The 16,054-nt window shown below is 46.3% G+C and overlaps 1 protein-coding gene across 1 annotated transcript; it reads right to left on the bottom strand.

Moving 5' to 3' along the window:
- Positions 1 to 924: 924 nt before the first annotated feature.
- LOC144140915 (uncharacterized) lies at positions 925 to 15,468 on the bottom strand. Its single transcript, XM_077672411.1, has 5 exons — positions 15,258 to 15,468; positions 10,389 to 10,450; positions 8,615 to 8,710; positions 6,802 to 6,837; positions 925 to 1,100 (listed from the first exon to the last, which is right to left on the bottom strand). Exons 1-5 carry the CDS (start codon positions 15,418 to 15,420, stop codon positions 987 to 989), a joined length of 471 nt encoding a protein of 156 aa, XP_077528537.1. The 5' UTR covers positions 15,421 to 15,468; the 3' UTR covers positions 925 to 986.
- Positions 15,469 to 16,054: the final 586 nt, after the last annotated feature.

The following is a 16,054-nucleotide window of genomic DNA, read 5'->3' as shown; positions in this document are numbered from 1 at the left end:
GTTCATCTGATGTTGAGGCGAGCTTGATTAAACATACCTCAACGTTGTTGGCTATGTGATGTCGGAGGCGCGGTCACGAGAACTGCTGAGGTTTGGTCGTATCAAGTGAGGACATTTGCTGACTTATCCGGATGGGACATCGCAATAAGCTTAAAAGCAAACAGCCCGTTCGAGGGCTTCGGACCGAATAAACGGAATGCACCGTTTGGAACCCACCGTTTAATTGCCTTTGATGAGAAAAATACCGCGATATCTTTCAAATTCCTGTTTTTGATCCGTTCTATCATTGAAGGCATGTAACGCTTTGTTTGAGGGCGTAGTGCAGTGTAAGACGCTGTTTATTCTTCAGCTTGCAAGGAATACAAGGCACGCGGCGGTATTCACGGCCGCCTCTGCAGCCACAGGAATTTTGCCACACGGGTTTGCGGTGCCGTTTAATCCTATCGAATCGTCCTATTGCTCCCAGTTGTACTGTTTACCTTTACATTTATTCCTATTTTTTTACTTTGTTTTTATTAATGTACAATTTTTGCAGACATACATGCTCGCGATCTGCCGAATCCCTTCCCGCGGGCATGCTAACGTGTCGATACTGCCGACATCTTCATATCCCCAGGAACAATGGTGAAAGAGAAGTGATACGCCTCAACCCAGTTCAATGCTTAAAAAGTCGTGTAACTTGGCCGATAAAGCTCATACCACGGGTTATCCCCACATTAGGAAATTTGCCGTGTTAGGGTAGGAAGACCACGCTTACGATTTTCTTCGGTCTTTTTTCAATGACAGTTTAACATTGTTTGCTGGTGGCAGGACGTAAAAAACAAAGTTTGGACAGGTACGTAAAGCATTAGACGAGGACAGACTGTTTCTTGTAAGATCAGCTAAGCAGACACAGGTAGGAAAGCAAGAGTCGTGAAACGGTAATTGTAGTTAAATTTTATTGTCCTTATTAATCAAGGTTAAAGAGGCGTCATGGCCTGTAATGTTTAAGCTTCAGTGGGGACGTCAGTGGCTGGAGCGGCTTCCCCTAGGTGGGCATGGGCAGCGTCAGACGGTCGGCAGTCGTAGAAGGCTGAGCGGAGTTGTGTGTTCTGTTCCTCCTGTACCAAAAATAAGATAGGAAAAAATGCATCTTACAGAGCCGAAGTCCAGCCGGGAATCCGCGAGGAAATAGGCAAAGCGCAAGAACTCCGTATCCGAGAATTTTGGGCGCTAAACCTTAATGATACGATCTGCAAAAGTCCGCCTAAACAGTCTATCAAATACCTCACATGTCAATAAATATCCAACTCTAAAAATATCAGTCCTCCTGGCCATGTGATGAAAGTGTTAACTGGCGGAATTGACATCGGGACCTTGCACCGTTGATGATATACGACCAATTAAGACGCCTCCTCGATTAGTGGGTGATGTGTTTTGCGAATGCCCAACAAAGTGAAGTGTCGAATTTTCTTGCTAGGAGTGGAAGGCCCAAGGCGATGAGAGACTCTACCTATAATATTCACACACACACATATATATATATATATATATATATATATATATATATATATATATATATATATATATATATATATATATATATATATATATATATTAGAAGGAAAAAAATGTGGAAAAATCCCTGCCCGTATGAGGACCCCCGTATTACCCGAGTTAATTGCGAATACTTTTTCCCAATAATTCCGGGACCCTTTAGTGAGACCGATGAGCGCCAGAACTTTTCGTTAGTAATGCGGTGTTATTGCACAGCACTGTAGTGAACAGTCTTACACAGGCCGAACCCTTCCATCAACACTTTGGTTGAAAGGCTAACCTCGCAACGTTGTAAAGATAACTTTGTAACAATCTCTTTCGAATGAAAGCGACTTATCACTCATACTATACTCGGGGACAACTTTCTGCGGCAATGGAGAGAAAGCTACGGGGGGGGGGGGGGGGGGGGGGGGGAGTGCAAACTTTTTTGTGTTACTGCGCCAAAGTAGTTCCCTATATCGGTTTCAGTTTCCGCGTGACCGATACGCGTTTTCTACAGGCCATTTCTTTGCACGAGGTCCGTAGTTGAGTGCGCTGAACCACGATCACCGAGCATGCAGGCATAGTGGCGTCAGCTTCCCTACGCTTCATGTGTTTCTCAACACAAGCCAACGTTTTGACAGGAGAACTCGGACCGACTTGACCAAATTATGCCGTGGACGATGCCGTCCAACTCTATAGATTTCTTCTGGGGCTGAAAGCAGGGCAGCACTATGGAAATGTGTAGCGTGCTTAAATAGCGCGGGCGCGATATACCGAAAGAGCAGCACGCACACACTACGGCGCGAAGTCAAATCCCATTTGAATCGCGTTGAGTGCGTTGAAGGGTGAAACTATCGTAGCGCTGTACTCTTGTCATTCCGCAATTCGAGTGGTCTTCCAGTCGCCAAACGAAGCCGTTTTACGCTTTGGGGGCTTCAGTCTACTCAAAACCTCCGACTTGAGCCGTGCGACAGTACACTCGCTTACGCCAGCGAGCTGGCTAACCGAACGAAATGCGCAAACGACGGGAAGTCCCGGCTGCGTCACTCTCACTTGGGCGCACACGTTGCAAACCGCTTGCTTCATTTGTGTCGGCAGCTTTTGGCTCTCAAGCTTCTTGAAAATACAATTAGGCGGATGTTGTGGCCAGCTACCGGATGGAAAGAAAGCTCCTGTCGACGAGGACGCCATGTTTTTTTTTATTATTATTCTGAAGAGAACCTACGTAATTCCAGTGGTGAATGCCGCAACCTAAAAAAAAAAACGCCGGAAATCTAGAAATAATGCTCTCGGTTTCACATGCTATTCTGGCTAATAATTTAGTGTCATTATTAAGTCAAAGTTAAAATATTAGAACTATACATTTTTGGATTGCTTAAATTACACCCAGAAAATTATTTTTGTTGAACTACTTCCAGCTGCGCAGCGAAAGTGGGTCGGCTCTGTAGCCTTGACTTCATTGCTACAGAAAGTTGTCCCCGAGCATAGGCCCAACTGGAAATATCGCGGAAGGGGGTTTCTGATATTTTACGCTCCTGAGGAGGGGGAAACGGTCGAAGCCAGCTAATATTTATTGTTGTATCGCAAGATACACTCCAACCATACGTGGCTTCTATGTATGCACTCAGGAAGACGATCAGGCATTTTTCAGTTTCACTACAACTCCAGTAGACAGTTATGGAGAGTATGTCATCATCACGTAGTTTTTATTTTATTTTAAAATCGAAACAATTTTTTGCTTTTGCTTTTTCTTTTTCTCGTTTTGTTGTGTTTTACCTTTCCTTACTTTCATGTTCTCTCTTTACCCTTTTTTTGGCAAAACGGAGCCCCCCCCCCCTTCCCCGAAATGAAATCTTGCGTAAGTTACTGGTATTGATAAATAAATAAACCAACTGCGCTTTCAGCGCCCTTACTATCCCCTTTGGTCGTGATGTGTGCTCACTCCATGTAGCCAAAAATTGTTTATGCGGGCTTGTTACATGCAAGTGAATATAATTGTCCCAAATGTATATACGTATTGTGTTTCCTGCGGCAACATTTATCCTGCGTTGTGTTAAAAATAATGTTTTCACGTAACAAACAACAGCGAAAAATTGGCAGCTTATCTGCTTGGTTCATTGCAAAGATCTTTGAAGGACGACAGCTGTCTGCTGCCCCTGCCGCGCAACTCCTTTTCCGCTATGCTCTCCCACACCCTCGCTCTTCTCCTCCCTCCAACCCCTCTCGCGAGGTATTGAATGGGGGTTTGTTGGATGGAATTCAATTTTCCCGCCATCACACTGCTCGTGCGCGTCTGTTTGGAGAGCGCGCACCTTTTTCTTTATGTGTAGTTTCTTGTCCTGTCTGGAAGAGCGTGAGCGGGAGTTCTGTCTTTTTTAAATGCATAGCATTTTAGTAACTCACAATGTCACGCGGCGTTCGGCCTAGTCCGCAGCCAGGCCACTACACTATAAAAGAAACAACAGTTTCCGGCGCCCGGATTCGAACCCATGACGGCGCGGGCGGAACGGCAAGTGCCGGGCGCACTACCGATTGAGCCACGCAACCAACACGGATTTCGATGCACCGATAGCGCCTTATATCCTTCACTCATTTATGGTTTGTTTCGAAAGCGCCATAAGTTGTCACGCGCCTCCGCAAGATGGCGACACAGGTTCCGCGATCGAGACTATGATCGAGAGACCCGCCATAAGTTGTCACGCGCCTCCGCAAGATGGCGACACAGGTCCCGCGATCGAGACTATGATCGAGAGACCAGCAGCGCTGGTCGCGTCTCGTGCTGCCGGGACGCCCCGCTGTAGCCCACCGCAAATTTGATGACGTGCAGCGTGTAACAAGAAAACCAACAACCAATACGTAATCCATACGACTTGCCGGCGCACCCCCTCGGAAATGCTGTGCATTTGATCGTGCCCCTCGCGAGGGGGATGTATTTCCTTTTTTTAAAAAAACCTGTCGACTCAACTTTGATCACCCTGTATATGTGCCGCTTGCACAGCCCAGGGTTGAAATGGGTGCCGCCAGGGCAAAGTTAGAAAAGTTTCAAAAAACCTAGCACCTAGTCTTGCACCCACCCCTTGTTCGAGTGACTTTAGGCGTCTGCCGCAAGTGACGCTGCAAGCGCGTAAACTTTTGTTGTTTTTTTTGAGTGCCGTTCGGTTCTAACGAACATACGAGCGCTTGCCACTGTAATGTTTAAATAACGCTACACGTTAGTCCAAGGCCTAGTTAAAATTGTGTAAATTGAGTTAACGTAGCTGTAAGTTTAATAACCATCAAACGGCACCACACTGTCCGCTTATGGCGCCACGCATCTGCAGTGGCAACCCACTGCCAGGCGATGGAGCTGTCGGACGACGTACTACAGTTCTGAAATTGAAAACGAAGGGTATTTGCGATCGTAAATGGTGTTGAGCAATGGTGTTTCACGGTGCATAGTGTTGCGGGTGTAATATTTTACTGCTGATAATCGGGTGTGCTCGTATGACAGTGTTTTTTTGTTGCGAATCCCTGTAGAGGCTCGGGCTGTCGGCGTGTCCTGTTGTTGTCGTCGCCGTTTCAGGTAGTCACGGTACTAAAACACCGGGACACCCGTTTTCCAACGCCTCGCGTTACAACACTTCATGCTTCAAAGACACCCCACTTTTACAGCAAAGCTATATACCTCTACCCCACAATGGGTTCACCTCCGTGGCAAAAAAACACTAAGGGGTGGGGCATGCTTCGCCCCTCCCCAGGTTTCATGTTAGCGGAGATGACTCATTTTTTTTTTTTTGTGCGAGCTTTTATCTCGTACGTGCAGGAGCGTTTCTGAGCCATTTTAAATGCGTGTTTTAAATGCAGAGCATTTCAGTAACTCACGATGTCACCCGCGTTGACGTCCGTACTCCGCACCCCTCCCTACTATATAAAAAAAAATACTATCCGGCGCCCGGTTTAGATCCCTCGACCCTGCGGGCGGAACGCAATGTACATGGTGCTCTACCCACTGCACCACAAAGCCGACACAGAATGGGACGCTACGAACGCGCCTTATATCGTTGACTCATTCAAATTACTGCCGACGAGCGCTCTCTTGTCAGCAGTTGCCACAAGTGCAACAACATTAACGTAACGCAAACTACTTAACGTCTTGCGCCCCCGGAAATGCTCTGCATTTGATCGTGCCCCTCGCGAGGAGGATGTTTCATTGCGTCTTCTCTCGGTCGCGGGACCCGTGGCGCCATCTGGCGGAGGCGCGGCACAACTCGTAGCACTTTGAAAAGATGCGGCGCCAGCCAGCTGTGTGTGTGCGTGCCGCACTTGTACAAATGGCGAGTGCATTGGCTGTCCACAGAGCAAAGTTTAATATGACGTCGCTCCTGCTTCACTCTTTTTTTTCACTTGCTTTGTTAAAAATCAACCCAACGTGTATTCCTAAATAAAACAACGCGGGGATTAAGGGTCAAGTAATTAAATTTTGCCTCAAATATGCCTGAGGTTTTTTTTTTTTTTTTTCGCTAAATAATGGGGACATGTATGACCAACGGCAAATTCCAGGAGTTTTGAACGGTTCTGCCTATATATATACTTCCTTTTTTTGACGAATTGTTTCAACTTTTGAGTGGAAGGCTGAATCGGGTAACAGATAGATAGGCACACAGAAAATTTCGCGTATGTGTAGCCTAGGAAAGATTATCGTGTTTAAAAGCTTTAATATGACCGAAATTAAGAGCGGTTTGATTCATTTAGGTCTTGCGCAATTTACCCGTCGTGCTAGAGTTAGTGGCTACGGCGTTGTGCTACTGAGCCAAAGCAGGAGGGTTGTATCCCGGCTGGAACGGCCGTTTTTCTGATGGAGGCAAAAACCAGAAACGCTTATGTCTCGACATTTCGGGGAAGGTTAACTCGGGGTGGTAAAAAATTAATTAGGAGCCCTCATAGCCGAGGGCACGTTCGGAGTGTAAAACATCCAAAAAGATTGTGTAATTTCAGCCACGGGCAACGGTGTGTTTCCTTCTACAAAACCTTGATCAACTGCATTATTTAGATAGCACAATTACTTCCGTATTAAGCCAACCATTTTCATGGTTGGCGTAATACTGACGTGACGCTGAAGAATTAGTGAACTATTCAGCAGTGTTCGAGAAGCCTTGTGCGTTTCACTCCACGATTCAAATATTCACTCACTTACTGCATGTTGTGCGCTGGCCATTATTCAAATATAACGCTATAGTTAAAAAGGAAAGTTATACACGTGCAGTCTGCGGAAGTTATACCATTTTGTTATTTGTAAGCACTCACCGTGAAAACGCTGCTTTGGTTGCCACGGTTGCCTTCCTGCAGAGAGAGGGATGTGATAGCATAATCAGCAGTGACACCACGGTACACGTTTATGTGAAAGGACGCCTAATATTTGCCCAACCATGAGCAAGAAAATTACAAGGAAGCAGTGGTTCTACAAGCATGCGCCTGCGGCCTCCATTCCTGTGGTTTGACCCACTGTTTGGTCGAAGCACTGCTTCCTTAGAGGATGCTACTAATACTTCTACGGTGATGACTATGTTCAAGTTAACGAACAACTGATCAGCTCGTTTTGGTTAGGTTGCAATAGAGGGCGAATCGTCTTTCTAGTATTAGGCTATAAAAGCTCTATGGCTTGAATCGTTTAAATATTAATCCAGACAATGCTTATAGGACACATTGGTGTGGCATTTCGTGCAATTTATCAATCCGAGGCTGCTCAACTTCTGATAAACATTAGTGCACTGACGTGGAGAATAATTCCAGGTTTTTTTTTCCACTATTGGGAACCTATATGAAGAGCTCGATAAATTAGCGAAGAGTTTGAAATACCACTCAAATTATAAAATAAAAATAGGTGTTTGATTATTGTCACTACAACACCTCAGTTGTGTGATTGTAGAACAAAACTAGGTTTAAGTAAATGAACACGATTAACTAAGGTGCTGGGCAATCGTGGTTGACCACCCATATCTGGCCCTTCTCTGTGTAGCAAGAAATTCCGGTACGTTTTGTTTGGAAGAGCACCACATTTTTTCACTGTGCAAAACACAGTGTGATAAGCGAAACGCCCGAAAAATTGCCGACTCCTTACAGAGCAGCAGAGCAAGCGCTGCAATGCCTTTCGAGAATCATATTGTGTGAGTGACCTCAAAAGCAGGAAAAACTTGAAACACGCAGAAAGAAATAACAAAGCCGCCTTAGGATGTAATCTTACTTATGCTGTAAAGACACCAAGCTACTATTGGACGGCTGAGTAGCCTGCAACAATTTTGGTGTGAACTTTTCCTTTCCTTTCCTGTGTTTCGGTTTCGCCAACTTCTATTTTAAATATAATGAGACTGACGGGAAAATTTGGCAGATTGTTTAAGGCATTGCTCAAATGCAAAACTCTAGAATAACGGCTCTCAAGCAGGCAAACGAGATGGGCCTGTTTTGTAGCGGAAAACTTGCTTACCCGAGCCTTGCAAGTATTAAGTGATCTAGGGCCTCCAGTATCTGCAGTGCACTCAACACAGATGGTGCATTCATACTTTTGCGCAATGTGCGAATGACACTTATGAGGGACCTCAGGAGCGCGACGACTTGCCAATCTGGAGACGTAGTCGGGGCAGGAGGTCTCGTGACTAACTTCAGTGCTTAACGCTGGGACTAACCCAATGTGCGAGGTGAAGGACAGAACGTACTGAAGGGATCCCCAGTCAACGAATTAAGAATAATTATTAAGGTTGCACTTGCAGTTGCAGCACAGATACCTAAACTCACTTCCCCACACTCGCTTGCTCGCTCACTCACTCACTCACTCACTCACTCGCTTGCTCGCTCACTCACTCACTCACTCACTCACTCACTCACTCACTCACTCACTCACTCACTCACTCACTCACTCACTCACTCACTCACTCACTCACTCACTCACTCACTCACTCACACACTCACACACTCACTCACTCACTCACACACTCACTCACTCACTCACACACTCACTCACTCACTCACACACTCACTCACTCACACACTCACTCACTCACTCACTCACTCACTCACTCACAGAACATTGAATGACGGGAGTTAGCGTTCCGCCGGTACTTACCAGGGTGCCTCCATTGCTCTGGCACACCTTCCTGATGCCGCAAAGGATATCGGCACACTGGAGGCTCTCTTGGACAGCGTTCAGCTTTGCTTTGACCTAAGATGAAAAGAACACTTTAAAATCTGCCACCCTAACATGTTGGAATATTCAAGTTACACCGAAAGCACCCGTTCATTAAAGCGTGTTTAGGCTGTATTGTAACTAATAGACTCCGCTGCGCATGGAATTTGACAGGCAGGTGGGCTAATATTATACTTTTATAGTTGCGGCATAGCGCAGCCACTGCGTAAGAGAAAATTTGGAAGTACACAGGGGCAATCTATATAGACACTGAGAGGGAGTCCAGCGTTATAGGGAGGTAACTAAAACCTAGCTCCTTCCTGCCCTACCATGCAGAATCATGTACCATCGGAAATCAGTAAGAACACGTTTTTGCAAAAGAAAAAAAAGCAGATACAAAGACAAATGAACTAAAAAATCTAGGGATGGCCTCACAAGGATGCTGCAAAATTCAGCACCTGCCATCGCACAGCATGTCGCACTTAGTAAGGCAGCAAGAAATAGAGCAAGCAATCAAGTAAACGATTTGATATTCTTCGCACATGTATGTAATATGGGTTATGGAATACAAAGTTTATTACATATACCATAGGCCATCCTGCGATGTCCGACTCTATTGCGAGAACTGAATCTCCAATATTGGCTTGGAAGGTTAAGTGAGTGTGAATACTCAGCATTCTCTGATTTGCATTTTTTTTAAGTTTTCAGAAGTGTGTGAAGGAGTCAGTAAAGACCATTCGCGACCATTTTCGGCAAAATCTGGACTAATGCAGTGGTAACACAGCACGTGGCGTGGATTGTGCAGAAACTATTAGGCCAGCGCAACAGCTTCCGTTACATTAGCGACAAACAATCACCATTGAGTGTTAGAAAGCACCGCTTCTTTTACTGCAAATTCATTTGTTCTGATGATGTAACATTGAACAGCATACCGTCTCATTGTAGCATAATAGGCTGACTGAATAAGCATGAAGGGCAAGGTGGCCACTTAGCTCATAACAGGAGGTATCATATGCTCAGCGTGTTCCGGCAGGATAACCGTAGCCTCGCCATGTGCCACTGACTAGATGGGTTCGAGATTACAAACCTTGATGGTTTCCAAATTGCTATGCAGCGTATTCTACGGCGGACCTGTTACAGGCTAACTCCCTGTTTTTATTTTTTTTTTTTCATCCATGGGACAAGAAATCCCGCTACTACTACTACTAAGTGGTTCAAGTGAAAAGGAAAGGAGATGCACTGGGGATATTATTGAGCCCAGCTGGGGGCTCACCTGCATACAACCCAGTGCGGGGGGGGGGGGGGGGGGGAGGGGGAGGAGGGGTATATAAAGATTAGATAGGAGAAAGGGAGTGATAAAGGGATAGGTAGGCGAGCAACAAGAGCGAGGAGCCTCGACGTGAATCTCCGAGAAATCCCGCTCTTCCTCTCAGCTAGTTGGCCGGTGTTATCTGTACGTGCCGTGGCTGGCCGCACGCTTTTTCCTCTCGCGCTGTATGCACACCGACCCCCTTCGGCCACCTGTTGGTCTCGGGCGCATCACATTTCGAAATCAATCGGCGTATAGCCCATTAAACGCAACCATTAAGAAAGTGAATTTGGCCACCATTTTAGTTGTATCCATGCTAAAATCCCATCACCAAAGAAAAACACATGCTGCGTTCAACTGTTTTTGGAATAGTGGTTTAACGTCGCATATGTGACTACAACGTACCTCTTCGGCTAGTTTTTCTTGGACGCAAGCCAGCACACGGGAGAGGGGTTCATCATCGAGCTCTGAAATTGAAACAAAAGAAAACAAATCATGCACCCCCCTCCGTCTAATGATGACGATGGTCGAACGCGATTTCTCGAGATAGATTCTTTGGTTGGCCAGTCCCACACTGCGAGTATGTGCTACTCTGGAGGTACGCACCACATTTCTAGAATACCCACAGCAACTCTCGGGTGTTCACTCCGTAGGCCTAACGTTTGGGTTAAAGGTGTACAGCGCGAATCGGTACCTGCCGCTTGGCGTTCAGTGAGAACTTTTTTGAGTAGGTGCAGGTTTGAGGCGTTAAACTCCAAGATGCGACGTTAGGCATAACGTCAGGCCTTACGCAGAGCAACGCCATTCTCATCCTACGTCAGCCTGTGGATATCGTCTGTCGATGTTCACCTCACAACATGCCTAGCAACTACTACAATCACGCTCATACAAATTTTCAGTGGGCTTCCATGCTACCGCAGTCTTCTCGGCACTCAGTATTAGTCTACTTTATAACTACCATATATGTCAGACATGCGTGTTAGCAGCCTACACTATTAAAAAACGCCATAAGTGCGCTTTATGTAAAACACATCCGTGGGTGTGTTTTATTTAAAACACACGGCCAACTATTTTACTGAAATGGGCTAAGGGGCCTGCGGCGAAGCTCTGTACACGATTTCACTTAAAAAATATCTCTACCAAATGCAAAAATGACAATGAGTAATACAGTAAAACCTCGTTATAACGAAGTTGAAGGGGAGGGGTCGTAATTACTTCGTTATAACCATTGCTACGTTAAAGCCATTGTTCATTTCTAGAGACAATTTACATGCAAGAGAGTATGTACTCATCCCCAAAACTCACAGCAGCGCGTGAAAATAAGAAAAAAAACAAAAAAAAAACCAGCGAGGAATTGTTACTTTATTTACGCCAAACGGCTCATCCATGACCATTCGACAGCACACTAGCTGGCGGCTCACTTTGCAGAGAAAAAGTCCTTGATAGATTTTTGCCGCGTCTTCTTCAGGCGAATGATAGGCTTTTCAGCTGCAGCCACGATTTATAGTCCGTCCTCACCGTCATGGTGAGTGCCAAAGAAGTGGCGCAGCAGATCTGCCGCATCCCGATAGAGTGGCTGGAGGAGCATCCAGGCACCCTTATACTGGCAGCCCGGGAGACGCGTATACGGTCGCTCGTGTTGCCAGGCGCTTGCAGCCATTTCAGCAAGCTGGAGTTGGCGGCCCATAGCTACCGCGAGTTTTGAATTACCACGTCTGGCATGCGGCATAACCGTCACGCTCCATAAGACATTGACCTGACGGTTACCAAAATGCTCCATAAATAACCGTTGTAAAAACAAAATGTTCGTTATACCCACTGCGAAGAAATTTTAGCTTTGTCAAAACGAGGCCTTAAAAATTTCGTGGGGAATTGCGATTGCTTCGTTATGCCCACTAGTTCATATGTATAACGAGGTTTTACGGAAATTGTTGTTGAACGCAGAACCCATTTCTCAAACAAATCACGCATCTCGTTATTGGTCAAATTCCCTGCCTCGTGAGTGGTATTTCAGGTTTGGCGAGCCTGCTTGGCGAGCCAGTTTGACGAGCCAGCTTGTGTGGGCATCGCCCCAAGTGGCATCACAACGCAGGGCGAGCAGGATGTAAAGACGAAATCATCACTTCAAGGCACCCTTTAGGGAAAAAAAATGCTTTCTACCCAACCTTTTTAAGATGACCTGAAAAGTTTCGCACATTGTCGCAAAACCATTAAACAGACCGAATGATTAGGCAAAAGCTATAACTCTCATCCCTGTCTTTTAGAAACTCCACATAGCTTTTTTGCACTGCACATGACTCTCACTGTTAATAGCACCCGCTGCTTTTAACAAAATCGCCGTGTAATGAATTGTTTCGGGGCCGCGTTGACATTGTTATAACGACGCTTTTCAGGAAATCGTGAGTAGATTGTGTTTAGTATTCTTGCTTGACGCATGATCTGCTGAATGTATAAAATTATCAATAATACGTAAACCCAGTGGGGCCTTACCTGCACCTCTTATAATGCATTCAATGATAGGTATAGGCGCGGTGGGATTCCGACAAGGGTTACGTGTCGTGCTTTCATCTAATAAGGAATTTATGTGTGAATCGGTTTTCGCATTATTGACGTGATGTCTGCAATGTTTTGGCGTGGCATAACTTCCTTTTACATTTGTTATTATGACCGTAACGTGCGAAACATTGACCCACTGGTGCACAGAATGGCTCTAGTGATCATACTACAGCCCGTTCCATCGAGCGAGGGGGAAATTTACCCTTTCACTCAGCGGTCGCGGCGCGCGGGCCGCTTTTCCCCCTCTCTAGTGTGTGCGCTCCGGACGGCCGCTACTTTGCCTTCACGGAGCTTTGAAGACATCGCGCAGGCGGGTTTGCCGCTAATTTATGCATTACTTTACTGAGATGTTGCTAATAAGTGAGCCAGACTGGCACCTTGTTAGTTGCGCACTTCAAAGCGCACAAGATTTCTGGCAATTTTGTTCGGCTTAGCTCTTTCTATTCACCTACTATGGAGTAGTGGCAGAAAATTGGGCAAAATTTAATGGTCTCAGTGTCTGGGACAGCGCATTTCTTTGCTACAGATTGACGTAACGATGGGGTAGGGAGATGGAGGGGGAGAAAACTTCATTAAGGTGAGCCTTAGGTGCTGATGTCTGGGCACCCGCCTGGTGGGGGTTACCTCTTGTACGGGATACCTTGGCGTGTGCTGGCCACCCATGCCCTCTCCACCAGGCTACGCTGGGAGGACAAGTTGGAGCTGGTCATCCGTGCCAGCCACTTCGTGTAGGAAAAATAATAAAAACTTAATTGATTGTTTCCTGCTGAAATGCCATCGCGTACCAAGTCCTGTTTTTGCGGTAACGAACGAAATTTTCGCAGTCATGCTTCATTCTAGGTGTAGGTCTCCCCGGTTGAATGCCTCTTCGGCCGAGAGGAACAAGTGGCCCCAAAAAAGCTAGACAAGTCTAATATATCTTCAGATTACAGCTACCACTTAGTAGGTGTGCTCCAAAACGCGGTTGGCACCTAGCCGCAGGTGAATACAAAATAACAGTGGTTTATCTCCCCTTACACGTATCTTCCTTCCAAACTGAAATGGGTCACAAACTTGCCTGAACCACGGTTGGCATTAGGTCCATCTCAAAGGTTGCTACGGTCACACTGCAGCATACCCAGCTCCAAGTATTACGTGGGCTAACCTCGTCGATTTTCACAGTGACCACTACCTCCCTAGGCTGTACTTTTTTCAGCCAATCTGAGGAGGAGGGTGCGGGAAGGCTACTGGAGGGAACTCCGCATCCCTTCTTCCCCCATCCTCGTTTCCGAAAAAATAAAGTTGTTCTCTCAATCACTCCAGCCAATAGTTCGGTTTGTTGCCAAAACGTAATGTCTCTTTGTCGGCAACAGCAAACTAAGCGACGCAAAATCGAACGCTTGTCCGGCTGCCGAACGGCGGACGCTTAATATAAGACGCCTCCTTATAAAATTCCTTATAAAACGCCCTGAAGGAGCCGGTTTTTTTATTTTATTTATGTTGTATTAGTTGATCGGCTAAATTGTGCTCCACAGTAGCTTGGAAGTCTAGAGAGAGGAAGTTTTCTTGTACGGTGTTGTTGACGGAAGAAGTGGCTGAAGGTAGGGTGTTGATATATCGATAAGGTATACAAACCATTGGCGGATCCACACGGGGGTCCGGATGTCCTCACCCCCCCCCCCCTAATTTTGTAATTGATACCCCAGTAAGATAAACCCTCATATGGTAGAAAAAAGTCTAGTTGATGATTTATTTCTATTTATTGTATGTTTGGTTATCGAAAATTTCGGTTAATAAAAAGGTTACTATCCTCCTCCTCATCATCATCATCACCATTCTGATCATCATCATCACTGATAGGAACTTACCCCCCCCCCTCAGGAAAAAACCTGGATTCGCCTTTGATACGAACTGTATACTATGTCCAATACTTACTAAGTTCACCCAAAACTACCTGTATTGCACCCTACAGGAATTCGAAGCGAATAATCTGTTACACTGACGCGCGCTTCTGCTTGGTGCCCATGAGCACCGAGACTCTCACGGTTAGATAGTTCTAAGAAACATCCGTTCTTGCAGTAAAGCGATCAACATAGCTACTGTACGCGATCCCAGGCACACACACAAACAAAAAAAAAACTTGTGACGAAGTATTGCAAGGCATATGTTCGACCCGGAATCATTTACCCACCGTGGAGCACGCTACCTCGAGGCGAATTTCAGCTTCACCGCGACCGAAAAATATGCCAATTCAAGCCAGATCACTTAAACAGGTCCTATGCAAAAACTTCGCTATTTAAGGTATATTACGGAAGGGAGCGTACAACGCGCCACAACGAAAACTTCACCGAGACGCAGCTTGCGCCCATATGCCGCGGAGCCAACGCCCAAGCTAGCAAATCGGCCAGCTACCAGAGGGCGCTGCACACGCAAGATGGCGGCGCCCTCGTTTTTCGAAAAACGTCTTCGAAAACTCAGTTAGTTCGTTACTTCGTAGATTAGCGTTAAAAAGTTCGCTAACCTCCGAAGCACCACATCGTCTTTTCTGTTTACGGAGCATTGGTACGTTAAAAAGTTTGGAAGAAGATTTCTGGTTTTCATTACCAGTGCACTATATCTTGTTTCACAGCGTCAGGGGTTACCAGACATGACCCGAAATGGTTACAGCATTTCTTTGTCTTATGGTCCTCGCTCACAATTGTAGAAATATATAGGCTGGATCGAAGGGGCGGAACTCACGGCAAACGGAGTGGTTGTGGTGCCCGTGGTGGTGGTGGTGCCCGTGGGGGTGGTGGTGGTGGTGGGCCTCCTGCTGTTCCTGGTGATGTTCCTGGGCATGTTGCTCTTCGTTGTTCGCGTAGGCAACCGCGCAGATCAGGGCTAGGACGAAGACGGCCTTCATGGTGATTCTTGGGAGTGTGGACCCTGTCCGGAAGAGAATGCTGTGCCCCCCTCGGGGCTCACTTATATAGGGTTTCCAGTCGGCCCCTTGCCATTTCCATATGGGGAGGGAAACCCTAGCACACCCTTACCACCAGCCTAAGGGGCGGCGTTTCTCACGCGAGAAGAAAAGGCAGGGAGAGAGGGGGGCATCCGAAACTAATCTGCTGCACGCAATAAGGTGCCGTCGACTCACCATTGAGATTAAAGCTCAGGACGTCTGGTGTGGTGACGGTGGTTGTCATGATGTAACGTTGGCGTCATCGCCACGTCGCTTGCCTTGCACTTTGCGCTTGGCTCATTTTTATCTTGACGCCGTGTACATCGGAAGCTGCAACGATATCGAGGCGAAATTAAGCACCGATTCCCTCTCTAAAATGTCAGCCGATTACACAACGTGATAGAGTGTGGTACCATATTGCCGTGGCCAACGACAGTTCAAGAGAAAGTTGTCAGTAACTTATCACTATTTAAGCATCTCCTTGCCTTCTCCGCTTTCAAGTTTTATCGGTTTCTTTTCACTCCCCGTGACCTCATTTTTATCGGTTCTCTCGCCTGGTGTTTCCCGCCCTTGCTTAATGTCAGCCTTGAAACTT

Source organism: Haemaphysalis longicornis, unplaced genomic scaffold, assembly GCF_048455015.1.
Source record: "Haemaphysalis longicornis isolate Haplotype H1 unplaced genomic scaffold, Haemaphysalis longicornis Haplotype H1 scaffold_550, whole genome shotgun sequence".
NCBI lineage: Eukaryota > Metazoa > Arthropoda > Arachnida > Ixodida > Ixodidae > Haemaphysalis > Haemaphysalis longicornis.
The sequence above is the reverse complement of the archived record's forward strand: the minus strand, read 5'-3'. Positions and strand labels throughout refer to the sequence as shown.

Excerpts from the sequence above, each read along its gene's own strand:
- LOC144140915 (XM_077672411.1), bottom strand. The coding sequence starts at position 15,420 with ATGAAGGCCGTCTTCGTCCTAGCCCTGATCTGCGCGGTTGCCTACGCG. Across the intron at positions 6,838-8,614 it reads AGAGCAATGGAGGCACCCTG|GAAGGCAACCGTGGCAACCA; the intron begins GTAAGTACCGGC and ends CTCTCTCTGCAG. Across the intron at positions 1,101-6,801 it reads ACCAAAGCAGCGTTTTCACG|GAGGAACAGAACACACAACT; the intron begins GTGAGTGCTTAC and ends TTTTTGGTACAG.